We start from the raw sequence: 27102 nt of genomic DNA, 5'->3' as shown, positions 1-27102 counted from the left end.
TCCAGCAGGTTATCTTGACTCAAGACACTTCAGAAGCACTCGGAAAACAGATTCAGAAACGGAACTTCGACAGAACTGACACAGAACAGACTGAAACAGAACAGAACAGAACAGAACAGAACAGAGCTCAGATTTCCACTTCAAAACATTCTCCGAACAGACTTATCACACTCAACAGAACAGAAACAGCGTCACTGATTCGTATTCACTCTGACTAAGTTCTCAAAGTCTTATCAAAAGGGTATCTCGTATTTCTCTGAGTGAGCTCGCTAATTCTATGCACAGCTCGAAGTCACAAACTGATCCTTTGTTACAGTACCGCCTTCAACGCGTGCATGGGAACTCGGGGGCTCGAAACTTGGCCTCTACCTACTGTAACCAGCCTACTTATACTACAGGGGAATTAGAATTACAAACGTCGTGCAGTACCCAGACTCCTACATGCGTAGCACATTGCCACACCACCTTACTGAGCATCCGAGTCGGACCTTCCCAGTTTTAGTCTCATTTCTATAGTGAGCTCGCTAAATGCGTGCCAAGAGGTGCTCTCCCGACACCCGTGGGCTTGTTCTCTAGTGACCGACAGGTCTAGATGCACGGAACTATCAGTTCTGGCATGTGTTTGTTTAGGACTTTCTTCTTGGATTCACAGAGGCTTCTCGTAGACATGGCAACAAGTGAGTCTTCAAACAATGGGACTCAGAACAATGGAACGCGGGCTCGCGGACTTCAGCCGAAGCCCATTGCCCAAGCTCATGCCAGTGATATCTGTCAGCTCGCTTAAGGATTTTCCCGGATTTTCAGGTACGGCGTGTCACAGTTAGCGAGCGTGCTAAGTGTTCTCAGTGTCAGTGCAATCTTCAAGGTTTTATCTAGCCCCTGCGAGTGTGCTTGTAAGTTAGAGCCTAAGGCATTGGGTATAGGGTTTGGCCTTCTCATCACGCATGCCCGTCAGGTACAGTGCTGTGACTAAGTCCTGTTTAGAATCCCGTTGCTTCTTATGCCATAAGTTATATTCCATGTCATTGCACCGCGTAGCATTAGTGTCAACACGTAGTTTTAGTCCGCTCGCTCACTATCTCTCAGTATGCGTGTAAAACACTCTAGATTGCAAAATTACACGCATAAATAGGCTGCAGTCGCAACAGCGGTCTCGGAGCGAAACCGGCAGGAAGAAGCACACAGAGGCTTTACACAGAGCTTGCCGCCCAATATGGTCGCCGAATGGGAGGATATCTGTGCTGCATGGGAGGCTGATAAGGTTCCTAAGACGGTGCTGAACCCCTTCTGTGTTCAGAGCGATGGTGCATCTAGTCAATTTTTTTCCTATCTGCAATTTTGATGGAGTCCGCCAGATTTGACCGAGGATGAGGTTCATAAAGAGTTGGCCGAGGAAGAGGAGGCTCGCAGGCTGCAATGGGGGACAGGTGGTTCATGACATGAGTCCTTCAGCTTTTATGGTTTTTGGTTTGGCCCTCGAGGAGTCGCAGTGAGTGACCTGTATGTTTTGGAAGCTTCTACTGAGGCATATTCAGGCGAAAACTATGCTTGGAGGTTAGGAAACTGAAAGCCAATCCGACTGCTCACCAAGACGCTCACATTGCAGAGCAGCGAAGTCTTCTCCGGTCCAAGATCAAAAAATTCGAAGAGTTGTGCATGCCACATACATGCCTGGGCTCCTGCAGTTTATTACCGAGACTCAGGAGGTGGATTATTCGTCAACTGGGGCATTAGCGGAGGAGGTGAGACTATGGCTACCCTCCTGCATACCAGGTGGATCACAGGAGCCAGGTATGTGAGGCCTCTTTATCGGAAATGGAGGAGCATCTATGCACAGTGCAATGCCATGACTCATTAGGTTCGATTCGCCACATCTTGCGCTTGAAAATGCGGATGGTCGAGTACAAGAACAAGAACGTACGAGGTCAGCGGGACGGAACACGTTCGCTGGATGGGCATCGATGCCATTCATGAATGGGCACTAGCAGCAGCAATCAAGTACCAGTATGGCAAGGGAGGCAAAAATGAAGCTGAGTGGCCTGGGGGATTGGGAGGAGGGGCTTCATAAGCTCGAAGATGGCGATATCCTGTTCCTATCAAGATCCAGATCGTCTCCATAAAGGAACAGGTCGCCGAGGAACGAATGAAGATAGCTGGGAGCCAGGATTGGTTCCCGAACTTCCTGAACCCGGCATCGATCTGTATCAAGATAGTCGAGAAAAACGCGATGGGACTGGCCAAACCTGGCGTACTCTTTCTTGGATTTGGACAATGACGAAGATCAACCTAGTGGATGGGGCTGATGAAAATGACGATGAAGTGCTACATTTCGGAATGGTGTTCGCAGTCGTGCAAGAGCACATCGGGCACGTGAGGAAGTTTTGCTCCTCTGGGAGGAAATGCGCAGAACCTTGAGGTTCTTGGAATGGCGAGAGGGAGTGGTGGATGCAACGGCGGGATGCGCGTGAGTTAGGCGGTGCACTGCCGAAGCAGGTGGATGCCTATGCTCTCAAACAAAGCGACATACAGCATCAGCTGGCAGTCAAGTTTCGGGATCTCTGGTTGACAGCTCTAGACGATGGACGAATGGAGAATGCGCCGCGTTCCGAACTGCATCCCAGCGATGACTGATGATGCCAGCAGCGATGGTGATAGGGATGAACAAAACATCGGGATTTGGAGTGATGAGGAGGAGGTGGAGCTGGATGAGGAGGATTATGCGGATCTCTGAGGGAACAGTGAGTTCCAGTGAGGGGGAGCACTGTATGACATAATCATGCCATATCGTTTATTCATAATTTCATTATTTTTACTCCTTTCCTGCATGTCATCAAGTTATTTACAATCATAATCCTAATTGGGCAGTACGGGACATCTAATACCGTGCCACCGACATACTATTTGCGCCGTCGCTAATTGAGGAAGTGGCTGCGCTGGATGATCTATATTTAGCTTTAATTACACCTATTGGTAACAGGCAAGTAGTCTACTGGTTAAAGTCTGTGCTGTTGCAATGATGTCATAGGGTTAGTCAATATTTTGCCTGCGTCGCTGGTTCAAACCCCGGACCTCGCCGGTTCTTGTCTCTGATGTCGTAACTGCCTGGCGCGGGATCCTGTGGGATTTGTTAGCCCAGGCAGTTAGTTGACACTTGGGTTCTAACTGACACTCCTGATGCATCACAATTAAGTGCCAACTGACACCTTTCAAACAGAAATCTAGCAGTCCAGGCTGGTGGTGGGACGAGCGTTGTCCCCGTGCATGATGGTGTTTCAGACAGTGGGGTGAATGGCAGCTTCCACGGCTTCGAACATCTGCTTTTCATCTCTGAACTCTTCGCACTTGTGAGCCAGCCTCTCGAACTTCGCGAAGAACTCTACAGCCGATTTGAAGTCCGATTGGTGGACCTTCTTCCACTCCTGCTTCCAAATCGCCAGTTCGGCTATCTCGTGGAACTGGGTGGTGAGGTCTGTGGAGAATTCCCACCAAGTCGGGAAATGCCAGTGTCCTCGTGGGTCCTGGTACCGGTAATATTGGTTGGTCCACCACTCCTGCGCTTGTTCCCTTAAGTACGATTGAGTGAACGTAATTCGATAGGGGTTCTGCCCCTCATCGTTCATGGTGTAGTACATGGGAAACACCTGAAAATACATTTCGCAGTGATGAAGGAACCAAGTAATATCCAAAGATACCCCGGTGAAGTATTCCGGTTGCATAATTAACTTGGGTTTGACGTCATTCCATGGGTTATTTACGGCTCCTGGGGCGAGTTGCCATGGGGGAATAGGATTCAGCAGCAAAGGTGGGACCGGGGGTACTGGTGGGTTCGGGGGTTGCAGAAGGGACCTAAGACAGGGATTATGTCCTGGAGAGGGGTATCCCCCTGGGTACTTTGGTGGGGATGGCGGCGGTCCTAAAGGAGGTTGCGACGGTACTGTTGACCCTTTTCCTTTGTCAATATTAGAGGGTCCAGCCTCTTCGTCGCCCACCCATCCCTGATCCTTGCCTCCCATGGCTGTGGCGAATTTCATTGTTTCCAACGGGTGCGGCATCAGTTGTGGTCATCGGTAGGGTTCGCAGCTTTGTTGTGGAGTCTCTGGGTGTACCAGGTTCCATACGATCGCCGCTCGGTGCCACGTTTCGACCTCTTGGATGTTCTTCATCAAGTATACATCCCCTATTAATTTTGCATCGAGGTAATCTTCCCCTGCGTCTGTCATCATCCACTGTGGATCCTGCTCCATGTCTTCTGCCATAATCTCGTACAGGGCCTCCCATGAAAGGAGCCCAAATATCGCCAGCATCCCCATGGTCGTTCTAGTGAGTACCGCTCGGACCGCTTTCATTACTTTGATCGTGAGGGCGCTGTTGGGCGGCCTGTTTGGCATCCCTCCTCTCCGCACGCTCTCTGGCGAGGCGGTCCGCCTCCCAGTTTCTTCTCCACCTGCCGATGTCTGAGTCTCCATCGGTGATTTCTGACTGATAGGCATTCCAGGCGTGCCTTCGTGCCTCAAGGTCGGTTCCTGCTCACTGGACAGCCCCTGAGTAATGGAGGGCAGCCGTCCCAATCCTTCGGCTGACTTCCGCCTCCGTTGCGTCGGGCTCGAGGGGTAGGTCCCATAGTCCATCAGGTCCTTGGAGGCTGGCAATTTCGGCACATCGACTGCGTGCATCATTTTCTCGTGCTTGCTCCATTCTGGCCTGTTCAGCTGGGGCGAGCTGGGCATGTCGAGGGAGCTGGAGGGACTGGACAAGTGTGTGGTAGAGAAGAGGCCATGGTCGCTGCTGGCGAGGGATCAGATCGGCGAAGGCTCACGGTGGGACCGATGGGACGAAACTGGGGAGCTCGCTGGATCCGGCAATTGTCCCAAGTTCCTCGTTGTCATAGTCCAGGAACTCGTCCCAGAGCTGCTGATCCTCCTGGACATTGGAGACGGCGGCGGGATCAGTTTCCGGGACGGGGGGCTCTGCCTCGGTCCTTGCAGCTGGTACTCGGGCCACAACAGTTTCTTCCCCTGCATAGACCCAACTGGTGTGGGGGTACCAGGCGACTGGTACTCCTCTGTCCGCCAGCCAATTAGGTCCATGGGCCCTTGTTCCATCTGTAGGGGCGGTAGTTGTGGCAGAGGCCCCAAGGGCAAGCTCTCCGGAATCTTTGTCGAGGTCGTCTCCATGCGGCCTTCTCCACCCCCTTGCTTCCTCTGCAGGTAATCCTCCTGCGACTTCCCTCTTTGCCCACTCATCTCCAGGATCGGGGTCAGAATCTTCTTCTTCTGGCCTGCCATCGTTTTTGAGGAAGGAGCTGATTCGGCATCCTTCTTCGTCCCAGATGTTGAGAGCGCCTTCTTTGCTCGACTCCACACTCCCTCCTTCTTCTCCTGACTCGCTGTCGACTGTAGACTGAGCGAGGAGTCCTGGTATGGGCGAGTCTCCTCGGTCGAGGAGTACGCCCCGGGTATCGGTGATATCGACTGACTCGGCGGTTGCAGATCTGTAGGAGTCGGTGCTCGACTCTGAGGATCCCGAGCCAGATCGTGACGTCCTGTAGAGAGATTCTCCGGGTCCTCTTGGTGTGATGGGTCTGCCATCGTGCAGGGTCTGTTGTGATGCTGCCGGGATATCGATTATTTGTGGCGGATAAGCCGGAGTTGTGGGTACGTAGTGAAATGGAAGTTGGGCCCATAGGTTCCTCCTCCTCCTGCAGCACAGTTGGACTTGGCGTAATACGGTGATCAAGAAAATCAGAGAAGAAACTACGGAGATTACAGGAATGGCGTCGGATAAGGGCATTCGTTCGTTGATCTATTCTTCGAAGAGTCTGACAGTTACGATTAACCATGCAATTGTCAGGACAGGGTAGAGCTCACTCGTCGTGATCAGCACGATTATCGCTGAAATCACGACCAGTTGTACGAGTAGAATGAAGGGGGACAGTTTGTGCGCTCTTTTCAGATTCAGAGGTAGCCGGTATACGCTACTAAGAGCAGCGCTACTAGGATCAGGGCTTCGATGTAGATTCGAATGACAACCACCACAAGGATTGTCGTCAGGACTGGGAACATCGGATCAAGTAGTACGATGGGTAAGACCCAGACGACTACTGCAGCAAGGAGTAAAATGGAAGAAATGTTGGGAATGATATGTGAGTGCTTTTCCATTGGTCCACTCGCGATATGCTAACAGTCACGAAACTGTCCTCACGAACGCAAGGCGATGACCTTTCTGGTCAAGCGTGGGGGTTTGTGGATTTTGCTGGCTTCCGGAAGATCGATGGGCACCGACAGTTGTCTAGGTGCGACCCAGCGACCTTATGGTCTAGCTGGAGAATATAGCCTTGAGAAGTCGTTGGGTAGCGTTCGTTCTTGGACATGGCACTAGGCAACATAGGACAAGCTTCGGCTAAATGTCAACAACCAACTATTATTGACTTAGATCGAACCAGGATCGCCACTCGCACTTCGGTGGACGATGCTCTAGCAAGTCAAAGGCAACGAATGAAGTCGATCGAGGACTTAGATAGTCACAAAACACGGAGTTCGATGTTGGGTAGAATAAACCTTAGCCGAAGCTGGGGTTTGATCCAGCTGAGGCTCTACTTAAATACACTTGGATACGCTAATAATAGTACCATGAGAGACTGTCCATGACAATTGCATATGAGTAATCAGGCTGAGTAAAACAAAGAAAAATGAAAAAAAGTGAATAAACCATAACATCGGGGAGGCATCATGGTAAGGTGTTCTGAAGAGTATACGTAGTAGCACTACTGAGACAGGAGAAACCAGAGATAAGCACATGACTTGGCATGAAATTTGAGATACGGGTCCAACAAAGTCACGTTTGGTTTGTTGAATGCCCTACAAGCTCTCTCTCAGCCTCTCCCATCATCATGTCTGGCAGAACTCTCAAGGATCAAACCAACCAACCCAATGCAGGTAAAACCCAAAGTAGGCATCATAAACAGACATCAACAGCTCCAGTATCTGCAACGACAACCACCGCAAATGTGGCGGTGACATCGGGGTCAACCAACGTACCCAGTCGTGATGGGGCAGACCTCCAACTTCTTCTGGAGAGGATGGCTAGGCTGGAAAGTGAGTGAGGTCACAATGTTTGTACCAGAGTGCTCACCATATTTGCAGATCAAGCTTCTGAGACTGCAGCAGAGAACGCCAGACTTCGCCAGCAGCTAAGCGCAGGTCAAAGCGCTCCAGCTTCACGAGAGAATGCGACAAGCAACAACAATGACACATCCAACAAACAATGCCATGCCGAACAGCAAGAGGGTGCACATAACTCGAGTATGGGCCACCCAACTACCAATGGTCAGTCATAATGTCATTATCATCAGGACTTGGGCTCACGTTAGGGTATCCTTGTCGCTGTGTGGCTGATCGTCATACAGCCAGTGCAAGGAATCTCTTTGATGATGATACCGACCTCAATGAGTGCAATAATACCAATATCATGCAACCTATCCCAGACAGGCATTTGGAAGAAGGTCCACCCATGACTCCAGGAACGCCATCTTCTCACGAAGTCGCTGCTAATGCTGGTCACAACTTGAGTCGCAAGGAGCCAGCCAGGTCTCGCAGCACAGCATCAGGACCAGAGACCAAGGTCCCGAAGCCCAAAGGACAACCAGGCAAGGATTATTCCATTGCTGAGAAGATGGGTCTGGCTAGATCAAGAAAGAAACGAGATCGCTATAATGCTCTATTGGTAAGTGGGCAATTACCTTCTATGCAATGAGACTCACAATGTTTAATATATTTGGGATCACAGCGCAGTGCCAGAGATTTGACACTGAATGCATGCCTTCCTTTCGAACGTGCATGGCAGGATATTCCTGCCGCGTCAAAGGCAACACTGTTTGCAGTAGTGAGCTGAGATCTCTTTCTACTGTGATAACAGACTTACTATGACCCAGGCTCATGACATGCATCCGTTTCTAAGTCGATTTGAGAATGACTGGGCCACTGAGGTGATCATCCAGCAGTTCATGAAGAATAAATGCAAGACCCTCTACAAAGCTGGCAGTCTCGAGAAGCCGAAAGGATATGACCATCTCAAAGAGAATTCAGCCAAGCGAGACCAGTCCAAATCGTGCAAGAAGACTGTGATCGTTATTTATGAGACGAACAAGAGAGCACAAAAGAGCGCCAAGGAAGGGCAAAAGCGCTTGAGGCGACTTGCAAGGATGGTCATTGGAGATGAGGAGGATGGGGATAGCAGAGAGCAAGGGCAGGATGAGTTCATCCAAGGGTCATCCAAGGACGGATCCAGCGATGTTGAGACGGGGGATGGAGCTAAAGGGAACGATGACGATGAAGAAATGAATTGATCCCGCGGGATCAACAAGGTCACGAACATCACATGCAGTGACTATCACACCATATGCATTGTCATGCTATTGCTAGTGCTTGTGAGTGCCAAATTGATGTAGCCTCGCTTAGCTCAAGTTTGCACTGGACCACCCATAGATTTCTACACCTTATTCCATAACCTTCTTATTACCAATTCTACCAGGCGGCCATTGTTATTTTATAGATTTGAATTCGAATTCAACATCAGTCTGTGCTACTACTGCCTGTTCTGCGAGCAGAAAAGACCCTGAAAAGAGTGCTTAAGCAACCTGGGAAAACAACCAGTGAAAGGTTACCTCGGAAAGACCTGAGTGTTAACCTAATACGGGGTTATAAAACAAAAATATTAATGGATTTGTAGTGTAGGTTGAATGTGACCAGAACAGGTCATTTATTAACCTAGGAAAACACAGGTTGGAAAGCAACCTGCCTAGGTCGATAATCAGCACTTCGCAGGTCGAAAAGAATGTCTTCACAGGTTGAATTGGGATATGATTTTTGACCTACCTGGGCCTCTCAGTAAAAGCATAACATGTTATGCTTTTACTCTCCATTCAAGTTTCTGTCCGTCCCTGCATGTGTAGGTCTCGGAAATCAAAACATTCCCTACTGCATACATTGCACCATACAAATCAAGTGGGAGGCTGTTGCAATTGTGGCAAGTCTAAATCCTCAATTGATTTTATGAATTCAAAAATATCACAGATGGATGAAAGATAGCTAAAGATACACATGCAGCATGTAGCCAGCACTGTAGCAACTCCCCTCGCCACCTGTATCCCACTCAAACATCGACGCCACTCTGAATATATTGCCTAACCTGCGCGCACTCAAAAGTAACTCTACTCCATGCTCCCTGCATGCTAAAATGCTAGTCTTAGCTAAGTAGATCATCGGTAACGACGTATCATGGCAGGTTCTTGATCGTTGTGTCTCTGCACAGATATCACTACAACAACAAACTGATTAACAAAAAACAACGTACTTGAGTGATACCAGACAAGTCAAATCGCATTCTGGAACTGAACCTAAAAAGAAAAAGAATCATGTTAAAGGATGGCAGTGAATTCAAAGGAAAGCCATCTGCAACAGTTTGTCGACCAATAGGGAGAAGTCGGAAAGACAGAGTTTTTCAGCCACAGCGGCAATCACTTTCAGCCAACCGGCATGCCAGCCGTAGCGTGGCGCGCTCGCCAATCACCGCAAATTAGCTAAGCCAACCCGGAGTATAGCCCCTGTCCAGACAGTTTGGCACTACTCACGACCAGTTACGGCTTTCTATAACCCTCTTTCGTTTCCTCATTCTTCGGAAAGAATGATAAGCGTCAGACACCTTTCGGCCGAAACACAGAATGGCTGTGGCACCGCTCAGCTCCAACGTTTCATTGACCAAGCGCTCGCTTTGTCGACGTACCTTACCCTCGGGCTTCGTACATAGTAAATGGTATCATGCCCAAAGGGAGCGATATAGAGCCTATAAATGCAAACGGATATAATCTCTGTAAAGGCACCAGTAAGGAAGGCTCTTCGGACTTTCGTTCCATCCATTTAGCTCTCGGAAGTTCAAGCTTGCTCATCTGACTCCTCGTGCGTCGTCTTCGGGCTTGAATCCACTTGCATACCGATGGAGACCGTCCGCAAGGGCATTTTCGAAAGGATGTTTTCGTTCGATCGCTTGGAGTTTGAATCCTAAGCACTTTCGGAACGCATACGGCTTTCCATGTCGATGCCCTTGTCTGCTCTGCGGGATCGGCGCGGATGGACAAGAGAAAAGACTGATTCTCTCACTGTATTGCTTCTGTGGCCTTGACCATGCATGCGGGACGGAATCTGAGAACGGAAGGCTCACCCTCTACCTGTGCTAATGCCTGTCCGTCCTAAGATTGATACACACTGCCAATGACGCCATTTCATCACTATTAACGAAAATGATTTCATAATTTATGATAATATGTATATGTATTTTCTTCATTCGTTAATATGGAGGGACTGACGAGGAACCCAACCGTGACCTACGCACAGCTCCCTGACGGCGATCTCGCGGCGACCGTGTCTTGAAGAACGGCAGGTATTCGAGTACCGATGGAGGTATGACCACCGCTAGTGCCGTCAAGTACCCTCAAACTCATTTACGACTTCCCGTTACTTGGCGAACTTGTTGGACAAGGTTAGACACTTTAGAGGCTTACATTCGGCTCAGCGGACCGAAGAAGCTGACACACCCGAGGTGACAAAATTCCCCAAGCCGCATTTTAGCACGTTTCATAATGCTGGTCTCTTCTTCTCCCTCAGATGCTCTGCAAATCCTGGTGCGCGTTTCATCTCCGCACTGCTAATGTGGTGATGGTGTTATCGACAGTTTCTTCCTGCTAGTTGTGTCTAAGGCGCTTTTCTAGGTCCTTTATCACATGCCGCATAGACCAGAAATACATGGTTCTACTAGGTCCCAACTTGCCTAACGTTCTAGGAGTAATAACTTCGCGGCTCTTGAGGTGGGTGGCTTCTAGGCTATTAGCGAACACGAAGATTACTCCCGCCATTACTATAATATTTGCGGTTTCAGTCTATACTATACTTCATTCTGGGTGGCGTTTATGAAGCAAGCGGTACCCTTTTTTCTGGAATTGGCGCCCCACAGTGAATTAAAGTCTTGCAAAAGCTTATTCACCTGATTTCTTGCACTAAGGGCGCACGGGGAAGTCGGGGGATCTTCAGCGCTTTATGCATCGCAGTCTCGGATGTTTGATGTATTGGCGAATCCCGCAGATACTTTAAAAACTAGGACTTTCCATAGGTCCCTCACTCATATCCTCCAATATCCCTTACCTTCCAAGCTTACGAGATGTTCACGTCCACTCTGATTGCTCTATCTCTTGTCTTCCCAGCTCTTGGCGCTCCTTATGTCCAGCCAGGAAAAAGCTGCGATATTTCCAACGCCAAACTCATCCTACCCCCAGGGGTGAACCTACCCCCACCAACTGAACCTCCTACTCATATCACTGTCGGTGTGGGAACACAGAACTACACCTGCTCGGAACAGGGCACCTACACGTTAGTTTCCATAATTTCCTAGCATGTGACTTGATACGACCTCATAAACCCGCAGAAGCATCGGTGCCGTTGCAGCCATTCTCGACATCTCTTGTCTTTACGGCACACCTCGTTTCGACGATATCCAGGACGTCGTTCTGGCGGCTTGGCAGAACTCCGACTCGACTACCGCCCACGAATTATCGTCCGAACTTACTCTTTTGGGCGAGCATTTCTTTATCACCAACCCCATAACCGGGACCGGCATCAGTCCAGAGTGGGACTTTACCGCTACGCTCGGCAATACAGATGCGTTTGTGGTGGCCAACGAGACAGGAACTAGCCCTGCACCTACTGGAAGCCAGGATGTCGCCTGGTTGTCCCTTGTTAGGATCTTGGGAGAACTTGCGAAGGAGGTATACCGGACCGATACGAGGGCTGGGCAGCCGCCTGCTTCGGTAGGTGTTCTTTCCTATACTACTCGTTGACTGCTCATAAAGTGTTCCGTAGTGCACCCCAGGATCGGAACCTATCACGGTGCAGTATTCGGCCAAGTATTGTGAGTGACATCCATTTTCCGACGTTCGTTCATCCAGGTATTGATCTCATTCTTAGGGTTCTTCGGTGGAGGCTTGTAAGGCGCCCACATTATGCATAGTTCGCGCGTTTCTACGGACATTCTCGTAGCGGTGGCGTAGAGCAGAATGTTAGTATATTCGCTCATTACGATTGGACACGATATCCTTAATATGCTGCAATGTTATAAAAATACATGATTAAATGCTTGATACATGTTGTATTTTCCGAGTCCGCAAATAGTCCAATGTAAGGAACGTGTAGGGAGATCACCGTTGGAGAGAGAGCGATTTATCTTTATCTGTTAGTTTCTATCCATTTGAAGACCTATAAGACGTAAATGATCAGATGGATGGCAGCGAGATGGCAATAAGACATACCACTCTTGTCATATCTATATACAGAGATTGCTGGACAGCATGGATGTCACCTGTATAGTAAATCCGTTCATCATGAACGAAAATATACGTCATAGGATGACCTGTAATCAATGATGAGCATGAGATCTTTGGCATGTTCGAAGACGGGGACATACTTCCATCAGAATTCGTCCACTCGGCAGACAGTTCGTAGGTCAAAGGATCCAGGAAGAACTGCAACGATGTTCTGATTAATAGAGTTGATAATGCCGAGAAAGATACTCACAACGTTCGTCTCGATGTACGTTCCTGTATTCGTATCAAAAGTTAGCGTGTTCCCAGGGTAGGCTACGACCCAAAGTTAGTTTAGTGCCTGCCCCCAGCGTTAAGAACAGACGAACCGGTTATTTGTGTGGTCCGAGCAAGGTGAAAGCTAGGGAAAGTTCAACGTCGGCGTTTTTCCTGGAAATTTAACGCTACCTACTTCTTTAATCCAGGCCTGAGAGATTGACCAAAAAAACCCGCAGTGATGCACATCTTTTCATCTTTGTTCTGAAGACATTTTTAGTTGAGTTTGTGCCTCGTGAGAAAAGGCACTAAACGTACCGGGTCATAGACGTCTCCCCCGTACCCGTACGCACGATAGATGTACCGTGGGGCTGCTTCTTTTTCATGTATGACCTTGTGGCCATCGACATAGCCTACTAGTCGCTGAAGACCATGTCTTTCATAGATGGCGATATAACCAGTCGACGACCTGGGACACAAGAATCATTCAACAATTTATTAATGGCTGCGACAAAACGCTTACCATGTTGGTACAGAAGAGACGACTGCGTTGAAACACAGGTTAACAATGATTTAAAGAGGGGGAGATAGCCAACGCACATGTGGTTTTTCTCGTTCTTCTCGGGGTGTCATGCAGAAGCGGAGGGATTGAATGAGATTCCGACTCTGCCAGCGGTTCCCTGAGCTTAGTCTCCGATAACGGTTGCGCGCTGCGCAATTTGAACCGATACTGCAGTTCATTCTGGTACAGAGCATCCGGTTCATTGAGAGGCAACGAAAGAATGGTTTGGAAAGCAGCAAAAACCGAAAGGAAAGTAAATATCTTCGTCATCGTGCCACTTGGATGTGAGAATAGTTGAAATGAAGGTAAAGAGAATGCAAGGGAACGGCGTTTTATAACCGCATTCTGACGTCCCACCTTTTATTTACGGAGCAAATTTCCAACGAAAGAGCCATCAAATAATAGAAGGCTGTCATAAAAGGCCCGTGGAAAAGTTGCCCTTATGAAACAAACGCTCACGTCGATCATACTCGTTCCAGTGCCGGTGGCAAATCCAGCGCCCTTGGTCCTGTTGTTGTGGCCCTTCTCGACCATCAAGTTGACCATTCAGTCGCAACAATAATTGATGTCGGTACCCATGGACCAGGGGCTTATTGCCAAAAATTGGCTGACAATTGATGCCGGTAATATTGGAAGAACAAATTATTCTTACAGCCTTGCACCCTTGGGTGTACTAGGTCGTGTCTGTACCTGGCGACGGTGCGCAGCACAAAGATGTATTTAAAGTGTCTACTCGAGTCCTCGACCATGATGTTTCGATGCGTATAAATACTAGAAAGAAACTGTCCAAGTCCAAACAAAAATGTCATGAAGAAGAATCGGTATATGCTGGTGGTGGGAGGTCGGACAGTCTCGCAATCTCCCTGACGAGCATCTCATTTCTTCGCCGAAGTTCGGCAACCTGTTCCTCTTCCTCCAGGTCCTGCGTCTCGCCAGTCTCGTCATGTGCATCGTGTACAGGTACTGTAGCACCAGGTTCGGAGTCAGAAGACAGTCCAGGGCCCGCAGAATTCTGCATCATCTCCTGTCTTTTGGCAAGGATAGCGGCTTGGGAGGCAACAACAGAGCTGAAAGGCGATAACAAGGAAGTTGGTGATGTGGGCGACAAGGTGCCGGTGGGGCTTGTGATTCGTTGCAATTGATCCTGGATTTTTTCAAGCTTCGCAGCCTGGGAAGGGAGGACCTCACTCGCGGCAGATACTGTTCCTGGTCTTGTTCCCACATTGCTCAACGAGTCAGTGCCCTGTAATTTTGCTTGCTGGGAAGGACTCGTTGATGAGGTACCAGAAATGGGGCCGTCTAAACTACGTCTTCTGTTGGCGTAGACCTCGTCCAACTTCGCGCTTTGGGAGGGAACGGGGTTGAATTTAGCTGAAGGGAAGGCGCTGGGGGCATGTAAAATGTTGGGTTCTGGGGAGGGTGGCTTGATCTTTTCGAGGATTGCTAACTGTGAGGCGATGACATCCCTATCGGGGATAAACGACACTGCAATAATTTAGATAGGGCTAAATAATTGCACAGAAATGACCTACAACGTGCAGTCCCTGTTATGGCCTTTGATGGAACAGGAGGTGGATCATCATTGGTGCTATGCGATGAAGTCCTTCGGTCACTTGTACCCGTTACTATGGTCGCGTAGACGTTCTCTACAGGATTTGCCTGTGTACTCAATGGCGTCGAATTTAGCTGGCGAGTTGGTGAGATTTGTTCTTGTGCAAAGGGGATATCTCTAGAAAGTGTCGGTGGGCTATGGACAAAGCTATTGAAAGCACGAGGTGTTGGTGTGTTGGCTATTTGTGTATACTGACTGCGGGATGCAGACAATGAGTGTGCGTCAATGCCGTTCGCATCAAGCGGGAGTGGATGAGCTTGACGAGGGACATTTTGGTCCTGAGAGAATGGAACGTCACGGGAAGATAATTGCGGACTGGTAGAAGGGGCAATCAAAGCAGGCGGTGGGGTAGTCACGCCTATGCTTCCTTTCGACGACTCAGTTGTGGGGACTAGAATGGAAATTTGAACATCGCGAGATTGAAAATAAAATGGAACAGTATATTCACCGATCTTGTATTGAAACGCTTCCTTCGTACCATCAATCTCAAAATCACGGCTTGCACGGTGTTTTCGCTTCCACCACCAATATGCAAGACTAGAAAGTACAGCAAACGCGACAAGAGATGCAAAAACAGCGCCGACGATGGTACCTGTGTTGCTCTTAGAGCCCTCGTCGTCTGAGGACGTAGTTGATCCTGTTGGGAGTGGGGTTGATCCTGATGTAGACAATCCTGATCCAAAAGAAGCAGTACCGTTATCTTCGCTTTCCCCATATATCGGCTCGTAAAGAACGTAGTCCAACTCGAATATCTGGTCTCCGGAGACCTCAGTCAGAGTGACAATCACCTCATGGTCTCCCGGGACGAGATCAGTAGCACTGAGTAAAGGAAGATTTGCCAAGGCATTATCGTTGTTGCCGCTTCCACTAACATTGAAACCATTTTGAGATGAACCATCGATCTCAAAAGATATGGCAAGGTTCCCGCTCGCCAGTTGTTGAACACCATATACCGATACAGCGCTACCTGTAAGTAAAATAAAGTGTTGGAGACGGGCAAACTATGACCGTGTGAGACTTACCGGAAAATTGAAAAGTAAACCTACTACCTGCGGAATTGCTCCTATGTACACCGCCTCCGTGGGGACTGAAAATGATTGAATCTCCTGATGAACCGTTCGTCTTGAAGGTATCACCCGAGTTTGCGACCATGAACCGTTGTAGCTGATGGAGGAATCGTTATCATCGATGAGTATGGACATACCCGGAGAAAGCATCGGCGGTACGACTGAACCGGAGACCGTATCGACAGTATACGTGACATAGTCGATGGATACAGGCGATTCTGAGTCGACGCCTCTGCATGTAACGTTAACCGTATGAGCGCTGTTGCTTAGATTATTCACTTGGCAGAGTTGTTTGTATATGTTCGATTCTTCATCACCACCGCTGGCATTACATGTTGTTACGTTTCCATCGTCGACAGAGATGGAGAAGGATACATCTTCCGTTCCCCAAAGAACGCCAGTCCAAGCAAGCGAGGTCCCTGAAAGCGTCTGATGTTGGGTTGGGGTGCAAACACAGAGATAATATGCGTACCATAGAACGAGTAGGCAAAGGAAAGCCCGTCGTGCGCAGCGTCATGTGTACTGCTATTGATAAACTGACTGGTATGACCCTGGCCTATGTCCCACTGTGAAGAGCCTGTGGATGATCCGACGGAAGGATTATACTGCAAGAGACTGTCGTCGACGAGGACGGTACGAGTAATGACCATGTCTTTGCGTGGATGCTGTAAAAGAAAAGTGGTCCCGAACTGGATCAAGCGGACACTCCATGCTTCGAAGGACTACCCACGGCACTCAGTCTTCAATACCGTTGAGGTATTCGCGTGTATTAATTCCGCATTAACGCCACTAATAGTGAAAGGTCAGCACAGCCCTGTACTTCCCAACACTAGCGCCAAGATGTAAATGCTTGCGGCCAAGTGAAAAATGCCGCAACAGGAACTCCGAGCTCACGATATTGCCTTGGCGGGTCGAATTTTCCATATAGAGGCAACTGCACAGAGTCGGACACTTATCTTGTATTACATGTTATACATTTTTAGGTATCGGCACTGAAGGCAAAGAAGCTGTCTATCCGTACACTTTGACCCATGCAAAATTGAAGTAAGCATCAGCGAAAGCTGCGGGATTGTTGTTAACGAAGTCTAGTGAGTCAAGGTCAGATGCCATCAGGAAATACAAGAGCAAAGCCAGCGTACCGATACAGGATGATGGGCAGTTGGAGGTCGAGTAGACATTTCCGGCCCAGTCGCCACCTATTCAGTCACATAGAAGATGGTGTCAGAAGATAGCCTAGCTAGAGAACATCGATCGCTTTCACTCACAGAACGTCACTGTATGAGAAGATCATCGCATCAGAGCGTAATCACCAGTCTATGGACTACTCACAATTGATGATGATGTTGTGAGCACCGAACCTGTCGGTTATCGAGCATGAGGTGTTCGGAAAGTTTGCAAATGGAGTTCCCTGTCCGAAGTTCAAAAGACGGTTCCGACGTGCTATTGATATCAATATCGAGACATACCCAGGCATCGGTATTGACATTGGAGTTTCCATTCCGAACATCATCTGGCACGTTGTTGCTGTTGCGAGGCCAAAACCAGATCTTGATGAAAGTATCGGTCCGTTCAACTGCGTACCTGAATAAAGATGTTCATGCCGAGATAGCATAATTCAGGAGAACGATGGCACTCACCATCCTCCACCGTTGTTATTGAAAGGTGATCCATAGCTAAGCGGGTCTGGAATTTGAACACCACAACCAGAGTTACCATTGACTGCAGCGTTACAATCAGTCGTGAGCTCGATTCCTATCAGACGGTGAGAAAGATCGAATCTGATTCAAATCTAATCATTACCAGTTTCGTCCCGAGAAACCGGCATTGTGCAGCCTTGAAGGTGAATATGAAGACACAATTGAAGAACAAGACGGCATGAACGCACCTTCAGATGTGTGTAAAGTCGCCTGGTTATACGCCTGATTGTTGACCCCCTCTACAATATCGATTTCTCCCTTTTAAAAAGTGAATAAAATGGATGTCTCGAGGAGGCAACGAACCATGGTTGGCCACGGAACCGCAACAGTCCATACTGCTGGCCAGGTGCTGTACCGAAAGGCATAAGGAGCTATACAAGTTTGGCGGACGAAAAGACCTACCCGCAGCCTTGCGGCATATGACGCATGTTGAATCTTGAGAAAACAAATGAACTCACGAAGACCACTAAACGCATTCAAGACTTACACCATGACTGTGTTGCTTCCGTATTGTTTGTTCGATTGAATCCTAACGGAGTCACGTCCAGCACCAGCGGGGTCTAAAACGTTCGTGTAATCTGCGCGCAGAATGAAAGTGTCGTCAGACGCGTAGGTCAAATTCTGGCTGGCCGCTGTGGCGGCGTCGACATAATTTCTATATTGTAGTCTGAGAAGGGTGAATAGGAACGGCTGAATCCAGAGATACGTACACACGGCCGTGCGTCGGATCGGAGATAGCTTGATATGAGAAACCGCTATTGAACTGAGAGCCTACAAAGCTATCGTTCTGCGAGTAGCTTACGCTGATTGCCGGGGAGACAAGCGAAGCAAAGAGAGCAACGGAGATGGCGCCGGTGAAGGAAGGCATGGTAGTGGATGAGGGCTGTACTATGGGCTGGTGTCCACAATAGCTTAGAGTCAATCCAGATAATCCGACGCCTTTTATGCATTCCGATTACCTGACCTACCAAACATGTTCTCAATTGACCAAGGAGAAAAGAAGGTGCCAAAGTCGCGGGTGAAAAACCTGAGGGAAACGCATGTCTGAAACCTTCAATCCATACGACGCATTGATTCTCATTGATTCAGCTGATATTCGTATCAAGTGAACAGGCTGGTGAATGCACTGTCAGGAGTCCAAATAATGCATCCAATGCTCTAACCAGAATATTGAGGAGCACGCGTTTCCGCTATTATTGTCCATGACTCCACAAGAAGCGGCATCATGTGAGAAACAGGCAAAATCTAAGACGAATGCGAGTCAACCGGGATTTTAGATGGGGTTGCATAGGGACTTTACCGGCAGCAACCGTGTGTCCGTTATTAGACTGTGTCTACGCTTGTTATTCCATCATCATACGAACCACACAATCATCTTCACGTGATACGCACCTGCGATGTCTCGAAATAGACTCGCACAGTATTTTGCCAGTGATACTCGACTCAGATGGTATTACCTCCGTGTGCATATGATAGCAAAGACACAAGAAAATGCTGGATAGGAATCAGGAAGCCACGCGTTAAGGAGCGCTTTCCATATGACTCGAATTGAGTACAAGGCATGTGAAGATGTGGTTGACAAGGAACTGGTGGAGTTAAATTCTACCGTCGGCTTGATGTAACAGACATACGTGTCATCTGAAGAGATTTACACTATTAGAAGAGAAGAATACGGAAAGGCTATACGCGCCTTGTGGAGAATGTCCCTCAGTATTCCGGTCCTCCTGTTCGGACCATGGAGATCCTTAACAGACCACGCAATGGTGGATATCATGCTACCTAGCAAGAACTTGATAATATTTGGTCAATGATGGAGCCCGCGATGGAGAAGGGAAAAAAAAGTCTGAGTCTGGTGAATGTAGGAGACAGAGGTGCCAGCTCTGGTGGCGTGAGAAATCAGATCATCTTCTACAGACGCGGTCTTGTGACATCGAACTTTTGTCTTCAATCGGCCCTTTCAATCGAACTCAGGCTCCAATCACTTTGAAGGCTTCCAAAATTAATCCCCATTGATCGTACATGCCACTCAGTATTTTGCTCCAAAGGGATGTAATTCTCCCGATTTTTTATCAACATTGAAACGCACCGCAGATCATAGGTGTGCGGTTTTCTGTCAACAAAGCAAACCGCTTGACTGCCTGAAAAGTGACGAAATTCAGACGTTCCATTGCATTGAAAGCATAAGGATTTGATGCTCCGAGAGAGGTTTGATTCGAAATACAGCATTGACAGAACTGAGTCCGGAATCTGTTAATTCTCATAGAAAGATAGTATAAGTGTCCCATTTGAAGTAAAAACAGCAAAATAAAACTGTAGTACAAATACACTAGGTGAAGGTATAGGCACAAGAAGTGTAGGTCCCTTGCTAAGCTGTTCTAGTGTTCTAGACGGACTCCCCGAATGATAAAGTTAAATTATTCTAGATCTACTTGAGCATTCCAGAAAAAAAAGGAAATGTCCTGTCCACTTCTTTGAAAACATTGAATTCACAATGGTCAATCAATATTCTGCCCGCACTGTAGGAGCATAGTAGCCATGATAGCTGCATCGAGTAGTCCAAGTTGCATAGCTTCGGCGGCTATGTCGAGTGTGATTGTTCCCTGGCCACGGCAGATCCTTGCGAGAAGACGTGGAGATGACCCACTCGAATAAAGCTGCGCAGACCATGGCATCAGTATACACATTGCCTTTAATAGCTAAAGAACAGACATTAATGTATTGCTCTTGCGGAATCCACAAATAGCGCGTCCCGCGTACATCCATCGTTCTTGAACTACGCATAAATCGATGATGAATAAGTCTTCGGCAAGAGATCCTGGGAACAAAAATACGCACGCCTTGTCCTGAGACAGCCGCAGCCAGTCCCTGGCTTTCTGCTTTGATATCACTCCACGTATCTCGACTAGTGGGTGTGATTGCCACTCGACAAGGGCGATGCTCCTATCTTTCGCGTCTTTAAGCACGGTATACGTGGGCATATTCGAGTCAGTGATGAAGTTGTAAAAGGGACGTTGTTGAGGCCCAATGACGGTGCAGTTTAACACTGAAGGGTTAAACGACGTGAGGTAGAAGGTCACGTAATTGGCAGGGACGGGAGGGGTTGGGTAAGGGAGAGCACCGAACAGTGAAGGTGTAGGCCCTTGTCCCCACCCGCCATAAATATTGTTAAAAGACATTGTGGGCGAATTGGATTCTAGGGACGACAGAAGGAAAAAAGATGCAGAGAAGGCAGCACTGCACGAATGAGGGGGATTATATACTGACAGAAAGAGGCCTTGGAAAGACTGTTCAGGAAGTAGACTCAAAGGTATGACTCGAGGAATGGGGAGGCAGCTGTAAAAATGCGCCCTTTATAGTACCGCGTACGGGCTTTAGAATCCGAATATATCAAGTCAACAGAGCTCGCCCAGATGGTTCGAAGACACAAGTTTCGAAGGCCGCCTCCAAACAGCAAGTGACTCGTGTCATGGTCATTCAGGCTCGGTTAGAACCAGCCTGAAGTAGGATTTCCGAACCGGTATGCGGGTGCCTAAAAAGATGAGTCAAAAATCCGAGGGAGAAAACCATTCGTGATAGCTCGTTTGTTTACGAGTCGCTGAATGCGATGCTGACTGCCGTTTCATTACGCTTTGTCGCTCGTCTGGTGTAATAGCATCAGGTGGCGTCCGGGGCTTTCGAACTCTGCATAAATCAAGAAGGGAAAAAATACTGTATGATGAAGGATCCGCTGAGAAGAGGTTATAGATTGATGCTCAAAGGAAGTATCACAATCATAATCACGAGAACCCAGTTTTGTTGAACTAGAAATCATCTGTGCACAGCACAAGAGAGATGCCGACGACCTCATTCTGGGCCCAGTAGCTTGGTGTCGAGACGCTATTTATGGGTTGATTCAAAGGGGTACACTGACGATTATACTTCCGCCAAAAGACTAGTGGTTTAAGATGAAGCAAATGAAGTTTGATGATTCATTGTACCGCCGCCGACGCGGTTCCTGAAGCAGACTTCAAGCGCTCTTTGATGAATATGGAAGACAAGCCTGGCCAGATATAGGGTCAACAGAGGTCGGCCTGACATGCGCTAAATTTTCCCAAGACGGCGATGGAAATACCTATGCATCTAGTATGAATCACAAGTCTTGATATCGAGCTAGGCGTAGGGCGGTGGCAAGAAGTGTGACGCACAGCCGATGCAGGGTCTCTTCTCGATGTTGTCCCGATGGGCGCTTATCCCACGAGAGCCGCGTTACCTGATTCAGGCAGTAACAGATGGCGCACGTAATTCAGTACTCACCTCTATATGGTTCACTGAAGGTTTCAGACAAGGTAACTGGATGGAGGTAATTAGTTAAGGGCATGAATGAATTGTTGATTGTCGCAAGAAATGATGAATGGGGTGTTATAACAACGACGAGCGACGAAAAACAGAAACCAAATTGATATGTTTACATGTACAAGAGACCAATCTACATTACAGCCGTTGTGTAAATCGCCCCTCGGCTACATGGCATACCTTCGAAGAGCGATAAGCATCGAAAATAGAAAAATAAGCGCCAGACGTACTTCCTGGTCCACTCCCTAGCCGTTGCTTCGTAGCGAGTACGATCGGTCTTGTACAAGTGAGCAATATCGGGCACAAGGGGATCATCAGGATTGGGGTCAGTCAACATCGAACAAATCGAAAGTAAAACTTGTGGCACACGAGCAAAATTAGTTTCCAATTGGAGACGCAAGTGATTAACGAAAACAAACCTTTCGAGATGGTCAATGCGGGGGACCACTGGTCTCGCAGAATGTCCAAGCAAATGGACCCATTCGCATTGATGTTCGGGTGGTAAATCTTGGTCGTGAAGCTGACCTTGGGGGGCTTGAAGGGGTAGTCGGTGGGGAAGCTGATAGAGAGGAAGAAGACACCACCAGCGTATGGTGAGTCGCCCTGGAAGGGAAACGATCGTGAGCATAGATGTGGCGATGATAACATAAGTTACGTACAGGTCCCATGATTGTTGCTTGCCATTGGAACATGTTGTCGCCGGTTGGGCCAGCACTGCAGGATGAGGGCGGGTCACGGCCGAGGTCAATCAATTCCTGGATGGCGACGAGACGAAATATGAGCAACACCGCCCCTGAAACCGCATCGCAACGACTCCAGAGATGGTGAAACGATAAAAAGAGACAGCAAGGCCTACCTTGTTAATGCGCTTGAGGGCCATTGCAAACGGTACCAAGTAGCGACGAAAAGACTGAAGGATCGCAGTAAATCACACAGGATCACGACGACGACAATATGGACGACGGCAGGGACGATTTCAATGCGATGGGCGACGATGAGAGGCACGATGAGCTCGCAATACGGCTGGGAAGGGAAGGGAAGGAACTTACGAGCTAAAAGGAAAAGTAGACTCTGTGAGCTGGTGGTGGTGAGCGGATAAGGGGAGTGGCAGCCTTTGTAAGTAGCTGTTTAACCACGCGACCATCGGCTTATGTCATCGATTCAGATCGAGTCACTGAATCCGACTTCACCGCGTTTGACTCTTTTGGTCTCGCTTTCTCTTTAATCTTCGCTATCGACCAAGGCCTGGGCCATTCTCAGTACTGTAGGTCTTTCTGTCTTAACGGAGAAATTCGAGAGGCGGCCAGAGCTCGCCTATGCTTCTTACATGCAGAGGCCGAGGAATTCTCCGGAATGTTCTACCGGGTCACTTCACAGTCACATCATTCCACGGCAGAGAAAAACCATTGTATTACATTCCTTCATAGCAATCGACAGTCAAGGTTTCATTTGCAGCCATCAAGCATGCAAAACAACCAAAGCCGTCTCTACGATCCGGATAATACCAACGCTGCAACGACATCCGACAACAAACCTTGGGTAATCGGAACCGAAAACCCTACGGTCAGGGTGACTGTATCGTTCTGGAAAAACCGTTCATCTGGTTAAAAAATCAATGTAATTGCAAGCGCACCTTTCAAAATCTTGCACGGGGCACTTGGAGTAGTGCCTAACAAGTTCTTTTCAGAATAAATGCAGTTTGATGTCGAGAATATACATGAACTTCCTTGAATGCATGCCCAACATATCCAATCAGCGCTTGAAGATCGCAAAAAAAAAACAAGGCGAGGAGGCGCCGAACAAATCAAAACAGCATAAAAGAAAAGTAGAAAATAAAGGCGTATCATAGCAAACCTTCATTATCGCTGTCACTGTTGTCTTCGTCGTCGCTGACAATAAGAATCCCATTCCAAGACGCTTCAGGCCATGAACTCTTTCTCGGTTTCACTGACTTGTTTCGATCGTCTTCGGCCGCCCTAAAATTGCAAAAACAACCAAAAGGAATAAAACCTCAGCCAACGCCAGATTTGCCCAGTGCAGCAACCTGGCGAAGGAAACGCAAACGCACCGGCTTGTCTCCCTGAGTAAGTTCATGATAACGTCTTTCTCTTGTTTCGTACGCGCTAAACTGAGCTTCGCCATAAGGGTCCTACTTTCCGCTATTTGCTGCTCCAAACGACGTTGTTTTGCAGCAAGCTCTTGCTTGGCAGAGGAAGCTTGGGTCGTAGGCGGCTTGAGACCAGCCAGGGGAAGTGGCGATGTCAATGCGGGCCGTCCGCGAGGCGTTTCGAGGGTTTGTATGGTCTCAGTAATGAAAGATACGGCAAGATCGTCAAGAGCATTGTCTGGGACCGGCGTCGATACGACATCAGAGCTCTTGGGTATAGATTCTAGTGCTGGAGGTGGTGTAAGTGTTGGGGATTCTATAGATACAGGATCCTCTAATGATCGAGGCGCAACAGGAGGCGTCGAAACGTCGACGGAAGCCGTGAGTGTCGACTTTAGCTTCTTTCTTTGACTTGCTAAAACTAATTGACGCAGCTTCTCCTCCATAGCCATATTGTCGATGACCTGTTCTGTTGACAAGACTGGAGGGGTTACTTGTATAGGTGGCTGGGCGTCCATCTTCCCGATACCAATGGAATTTCGTTCTCTCGCAATCCGTTCTTCCAGTTCCTTTTGCTTGACGGCTAGTGATCGGAAGACGAATGACGGTCCTTTCGGCGCATTTTTCATCGCTCGTGGCTCTGAGGGAGGAGGAGTAGGCGATGCAGACGTAGCAGGCGATCCAAGATTAGATGCAGATATGGGTATGGATGTGGGCCAATTGTGGCTGGACTCTGACAAATGAGTGATGATCGATGAGGCTGTTTGTGGGGTGGCCGAAGATGTTACTATAGCGGGAGGAATAGTGACCGGGTCTTCGTTAGATGCATGAGGAACTGAGCTACGCTCGTGACTCAACAGAGGAGATGGATTATGATAACTAGATGGTGTTTCGACCTCCATATCGATGTCGACATCCATATCTTCTGATTGGCTTGTAGATCGAGAAGATAGTGGAATGTAGAGGTGTGCCGACGGCGGCCCCATGTCGCTTGCGCCGACGGAGCTGACCGTAATCAGCGATGATCCAGGATCATCGCGGAAGGTGGAAAACTTAGTGGTATCGATTGGTGCCGGTCGCCAATTCGGAGCGAGTTCGGATTGAGGGGGCAGAGGGATCTTTGGTTGAAATGTCTCGGTAACAGGAAATTGAGGTATCGATGGCAATGAAGGTGCTGATGGTAGAGCGTGACAAAGTGGGGGAGGGAGTGGGGTAAATGCGGAAGGAGCAGGAGATGTGACAGATGCAGGAGTATACACTGCAGAACTCTGGATTAAAGGCGAAGCAGGAGAATGGACTTGAGAAAGGTTGGCTTTTTCCAACGCAAGCTTTTCTTCTGCCTCTTTCACCGCTTTTTTTGCTCTCTTCCTCTCACGACGGCTTTGGAGCTGAGCTTCCTTAGCGGCATCTTTCTTTGCAGCCTCCTTCATAGCGGCAGTGTCCTCAATTTCGCCGTCTTCTAGCTCCTTCATCGTAAATTCCACCGCCGGTTCTGAGACTAGATACCACCATACTCGAATGAGATCTTCCCTAGGCGCCCCCTTGATAGTCGTGCCTGATAGATTAGGCGGGCCTAGCCTAGGACTCACCCATGCCTTCCGCGCAAGTTCGACTGATGGAAACTCAATGACAGCATTCGCATTACTAGCCTCTACAGCGACGAAAACCGGGGAACAGTCAGACACGTTCTTGCACCAGGTTCGGATGTAATCGATATTCCTATGTATCTTCGGGATTTGCTCCATGACGAGTGTGCGCAACGGGTCTGGCTTGTAAGGGAATTGGACAGTTGAATCAGCATCCATGTGAGTGGTAGGCTTGACTCTGAATGTGCGCCGTTTACCCTCGGGGTCGCGGTCAGACTGCATGCCAATCATCGTGGTGGAGGGCTTCTTCGGTTTTTGGCTACCGGGCTTCAAGGGAAGTCTCGGAGTTTCTGGAAGAGATGAAGATGCAGAAGAAGGTGTTGGGAGTAACGATGATGAGGCCGGCGGCGATTCCACAGGGCCCGGGGTAGGTCTAGTGTGTGCTCCTGACGGTGGTGAGATTTGAGGCCACTGGGAGATGTCTGAGTATATATTCCAAGTCGAGGGTGAATGAGCCAGGAAGAGGTTCCGCAATGCTTGCCATAGAATTGACCCAATTAGAAGTAGAGACATTGAGGGGTTGACCCATTGGAAAGCCTTGATAAGGGAAGGGTGGATAACCAAAAGGGTCTGGAGGCATAAAAAAGCCAGGCGACATGTCGGTTGTAGGGGAAAGGGGCGGAAACGAGGGTGGGAAAGCAGCCATAGCTTGTGCCATGAGCTGAGCCGACCCATCGACGCGGGCCTTCTTCTCCGTATGCTCTTGTCGCCTCTTGGCTATTCGCTGCTCTCTTTTTCGCTTTTTCGATTCGGATTGTTGCACGCCGTTGACATTTGTTGCTTTACTCGGTCCAGCAACTGGCATGGGCATTGGGGCGGCGGCCCTGACTTTCTGCTTTTTTGCAGCACGTCCTGTACATAGAAAGTCAAGCGAACGGCACGATAAAGAAGGTAAATTAAGCACCTGCGGGCTGAGAATTGTTGCTCTGCTGTGCATTGCCAGCGAGGTTATCACTGACAGCAGTCCGCAATTTCTCCGGGTGTGCGTTGGCTTGATCTCGTACTAGGGACGCAGAGCCAGGCGCGCTTTGAAGGCTTTCATTATCGCATTCATCGTCTGAAATGAATATTGGGGAGCTACGGGAACCTACACCACGGAGCATAGTGGAGGTAAAAGGGAGAGTCGATTAAGCACGACGTGAGAAATAATGGAACCTTGAGCTTCTTCTGTTTGGGTCTGAGTTGCTTTACGTAATCGTCGGTAATTTGGAATAAGTACTTACTGCCAAGCCTGGCGCTCGAGAGTTTGGGAGGTACTTAGAGGTAGTGAGTATGTTACTGTACAAAAACGTCCTCGAAGTTGATATGTAACACAAGATAACCATAATACACCAACCCCCTCCCCCCTCCTGCATCCAATTAGTAGATCTTAAGGAATGATTTTCGAAGAATGCTGAAACCGCGAGATAACTACAAAATAATCAATAATAGCATAGCTAAGGTCGAAGTGCGCATAGTTT

The 27102-nt window shown here is 48.5% G+C and overlaps 11 protein-coding genes across 11 annotated transcripts; 4 read left to right on the top strand and 7 right to left on the bottom strand.

Moving 5' to 3' along the window:
- Positions 1-1213: 1213 nt before the first annotated feature.
- Positions 1214-1438, top strand: EV420DRAFT_1642431 (uncharacterized protein; the record flags this gene model as incomplete). Its single annotated transcript, XM_060477362.1, has 2 exons — positions 1214-1304; positions 1356-1438. The coding sequence occupies 2 exons, from the start codon at positions 1214-1216 to the stop codon at positions 1436-1438; spliced, it is 174 nt and encodes a 57-aa protein (XP_060330962.1).
- Positions 1439-1667: 229 nt separating this feature from the next.
- On the top strand, positions 1668-2731 carry EV420DRAFT_1479410 (uncharacterized protein; the record flags this gene model as incomplete). The annotated part of the gene is made up of 5 exons (XM_060469572.1): positions 1668-1791; positions 1859-1924; positions 2102-2370; positions 2408-2464; positions 2576-2731. The coding sequence occupies 5 exons, from the start codon at positions 1668-1670 to the stop codon at positions 2729-2731; spliced, it is 672 nt and encodes a 223-aa protein (XP_060330961.1).
- A 4158-nt stretch (positions 2732-6889) lies between these two features.
- On the top strand, positions 6890-8344 carry EV420DRAFT_1479409 (uncharacterized protein; the record flags this gene model as incomplete). Its single annotated transcript, XM_060469571.1, has 5 exons — positions 6890-7094; positions 7143-7325; positions 7406-7722; positions 7786-7881; positions 7931-8344. The coding sequence occupies 5 exons, from the start codon at positions 6890-6892 to the stop codon at positions 8342-8344; spliced, it is 1215 nt and encodes a 404-aa protein (XP_060330960.1).
- Positions 8345-9256: 912 nt separating this feature from the next.
- On the bottom strand, positions 9257-10617 carry EV420DRAFT_1479408 (uncharacterized protein; the record flags this gene model as incomplete). Its single annotated transcript, XM_060469570.1, has 8 exons — positions 9257-9301; positions 9352-9394; positions 9629-9670; positions 9781-9840; positions 9989-10107; positions 10261-10282; positions 10387-10419; positions 10556-10617. 8 exons carry the CDS (start codon positions 10615-10617, stop codon positions 9257-9259), a joined length of 426 nt encoding a protein of 141 aa, XP_060330959.1.
- A 591-nt stretch (positions 10618-11208) lies between these two features.
- EV420DRAFT_1479407 (uncharacterized protein) lies at positions 11209-12034 on the top strand (the record flags this gene model as incomplete). The annotated part of the gene is made up of 4 exons (XM_060469569.1): positions 11209-11417; positions 11473-11854; positions 11907-11955; positions 12012-12034. 4 exons carry the CDS (start codon positions 11209-11211, stop codon positions 12032-12034), a joined length of 663 nt encoding a protein of 220 aa, XP_060330958.1.
- Positions 12035-12269: 235 nt separating this feature from the next.
- EV420DRAFT_1642425 (uncharacterized protein) lies at positions 12270-13451 on the bottom strand (the record flags this gene model as incomplete). The annotated part of the gene is made up of 9 exons (XM_060477361.1): positions 12270-12299; positions 12353-12453; positions 12508-12565; positions 12618-12679; positions 12733-12764; positions 12816-12883; positions 12938-13088; positions 13143-13164; positions 13220-13451. 9 exons carry the CDS (start codon positions 13449-13451, stop codon positions 12270-12272), a joined length of 756 nt encoding a protein of 251 aa, XP_060330957.1.
- Positions 13452-13622: 171 nt separating this feature from the next.
- Positions 13623-16755, bottom strand: EV420DRAFT_1540153 (uncharacterized protein). The gene is given in 8 exon segments (XM_060473070.1): positions 13623-13830; positions 13841-14666; positions 14714-15184; positions 15242-15430; positions 15488-15760; positions 15816-15957; positions 16020-16279; positions 16333-16755. The coding sequence occupies 7 exon segments, from the start codon at positions 16508-16510 to the stop codon at positions 13987-13989; spliced, it is 2193 nt and encodes a 730-aa protein (XP_060330956.1). The 5' UTR covers positions 16511-16755; the 3' UTR covers positions 13623-13830; positions 13841-13986.
- A 108-nt stretch (positions 16756-16863) lies between these two features.
- Positions 16864-18570, bottom strand: EV420DRAFT_328368 (endo-beta-glucanase). The gene is made up of 12 exons (XM_060481721.1): positions 18268-18570; positions 18045-18212; positions 17960-17992; positions 17861-17906; positions 17746-17815; positions 17661-17693; positions 17498-17612; positions 17327-17441; positions 17190-17268; positions 17126-17134; positions 17000-17056; positions 16864-16945 (listed from the first exon to the last, which is right to left on the bottom strand). Exons 1-12 carry the CDS (start codon positions 18423-18425, stop codon positions 16872-16874), a joined length of 957 nt encoding a protein of 318 aa, XP_060330955.1. The 5' UTR covers positions 18426-18570; the 3' UTR covers positions 16864-16871.
- A 1207-nt stretch (positions 18571-19777) lies between these two features.
- Positions 19778-20869, bottom strand: EV420DRAFT_1308203 (uncharacterized protein). Its single transcript, XM_060468519.1, has 3 exons — positions 20393-20869; positions 20267-20330; positions 19778-20211 (listed from the first exon to the last, which is right to left on the bottom strand). Exons 1-3 carry the CDS (start codon positions 20731-20733, stop codon positions 20053-20055), a joined length of 564 nt encoding a protein of 187 aa, XP_060330954.1. The 5' UTR covers positions 20734-20869; the 3' UTR covers positions 19778-20052.
- Positions 20870-21892: 1023 nt separating this feature from the next.
- Positions 21893-23014, bottom strand: EV420DRAFT_1308200 (ubiquitin-conjugating enzyme/RWD-like protein). The gene is made up of 6 exons (XM_060468518.1): positions 22939-23014; positions 22746-22799; positions 22549-22644; positions 22309-22492; positions 22120-22246; positions 21893-22069 (listed from the first exon to the last, which is right to left on the bottom strand). The coding sequence occupies exons 2-6, from the start codon at positions 22767-22769 to the stop codon at positions 22057-22059; spliced, it is 444 nt and encodes a 147-aa protein (XP_060330953.1). The 5' UTR covers positions 22770-22799; positions 22939-23014; the 3' UTR covers positions 21893-22056.
- A 683-nt stretch (positions 23015-23697) lies between these two features.
- EV420DRAFT_328285 (uncharacterized protein) lies at positions 23698-26776 on the bottom strand. The gene is made up of 2 exons (XM_060481720.1): positions 26547-26776; positions 23698-26494 (listed from the first exon to the last, which is right to left on the bottom strand). Exon 2 carries the CDS (start codon positions 26315-26317, stop codon positions 23834-23836), a length of 2484 nt encoding a protein of 827 aa, XP_060330952.1. The 5' UTR covers positions 26318-26494; positions 26547-26776; the 3' UTR covers positions 23698-23833.
- Positions 26777-27102: the final 326 nt, after the last annotated feature.

This window comes from Desarmillaria tabescens, assembly GCF_030435595.1.
Source record: "Desarmillaria tabescens strain CCBAS 213 chromosome Unknown EV420scaffold_16, whole genome shotgun sequence".
NCBI classification, from domain to species: Eukaryota; Fungi; Basidiomycota; class Agaricomycetes; order Agaricales; family Physalacriaceae; genus Desarmillaria; species Desarmillaria tabescens.
This window is presented reverse-complemented; position numbering and strand designations above follow the sequence as displayed.

Bases quoted from the DNA above. Each gene is read 5' to 3' on its own strand.
- EV420DRAFT_1308203 (XM_060468519.1), bottom strand. From the start codon at position 20,733: ATGTCTTTTAACAATATTTATGGCGGGTGGGGACAAGGGCCTACACCT. The intron at 20,331-20,392 runs GTGCGTATTTTT...ATTTATGCGTAG, and splicing joins CGGCTGTCTCAGGACAAGGC to TTCAAGAACGATGGATGTAC. The intron at 20,212-20,266 runs GTCTGTTCTTTA...TGGTCTGCGCAG, and splicing joins CGCAAGAGCAATACATTAAT to CTTTATTCGAGTGGGTCATC.
- EV420DRAFT_1540153 (XM_060473070.1), bottom strand. From the start codon at position 16,510: ATGGTCATTACTCGTACCGTCCTCGTCGACGACAGTCTCTTGCAGTAT. The intron at 15,761-15,815 runs GTAAGTCTCACA...TTTTACTTACAG, and splicing joins GTTTACTTTTCAATTTTCCG to GTAGCGCTGTATCGGTATAT. The intron at 15,431-15,487 runs GTACTGCTTCTT...CACTCCCAACAG, and splicing joins TGGGGAAAGCGAAGATAACG to GATCAACTACGTCCTCAGAC.
- EV420DRAFT_1308200 (XM_060468518.1), bottom strand. From the start codon at position 22,769: ATGGCCCTCAAGCGCATTAACAAG. The intron at 22,645-22,745 runs GTAGGCCTTGCT...GTCGCCATCCAG, and splicing joins CCCTCAAGCGCATTAACAAG to GAATTGATTGACCTCGGCCG. The intron at 22,493-22,548 runs GTACGTAACTTA...TTTCCCTTCCAG, and splicing joins AAGCAACAATCATGGGACCT to GGCGACTCACCATACGCTGG.
- EV420DRAFT_328285 (XM_060481720.1), bottom strand. From the start codon at position 26,317: ATGGGTCGGCTCAGCTCATGGCACAAGCTATGGCTGCTTTCCCACCCT.
- EV420DRAFT_328368 (XM_060481721.1), bottom strand. From the start codon at position 18,425: ATGCCTTCCTTCACCGGCGCCATCTCCGTTGCTCTCTTTGCTTCGCTT. The intron at 17,613-17,660 runs GTAATGATTAGA...ACCGTCTGATAG, and splicing joins GGTTTCTCGGGACGAAACTG to GAATCGAGCTCACGACTGAT. The intron at 17,442-17,497 runs GTGAGTGCCATC...ATCTTTATTCAG, and splicing joins AATAACAACGGTGGAGGATG to GTACGCAGTTGAACGGACCG.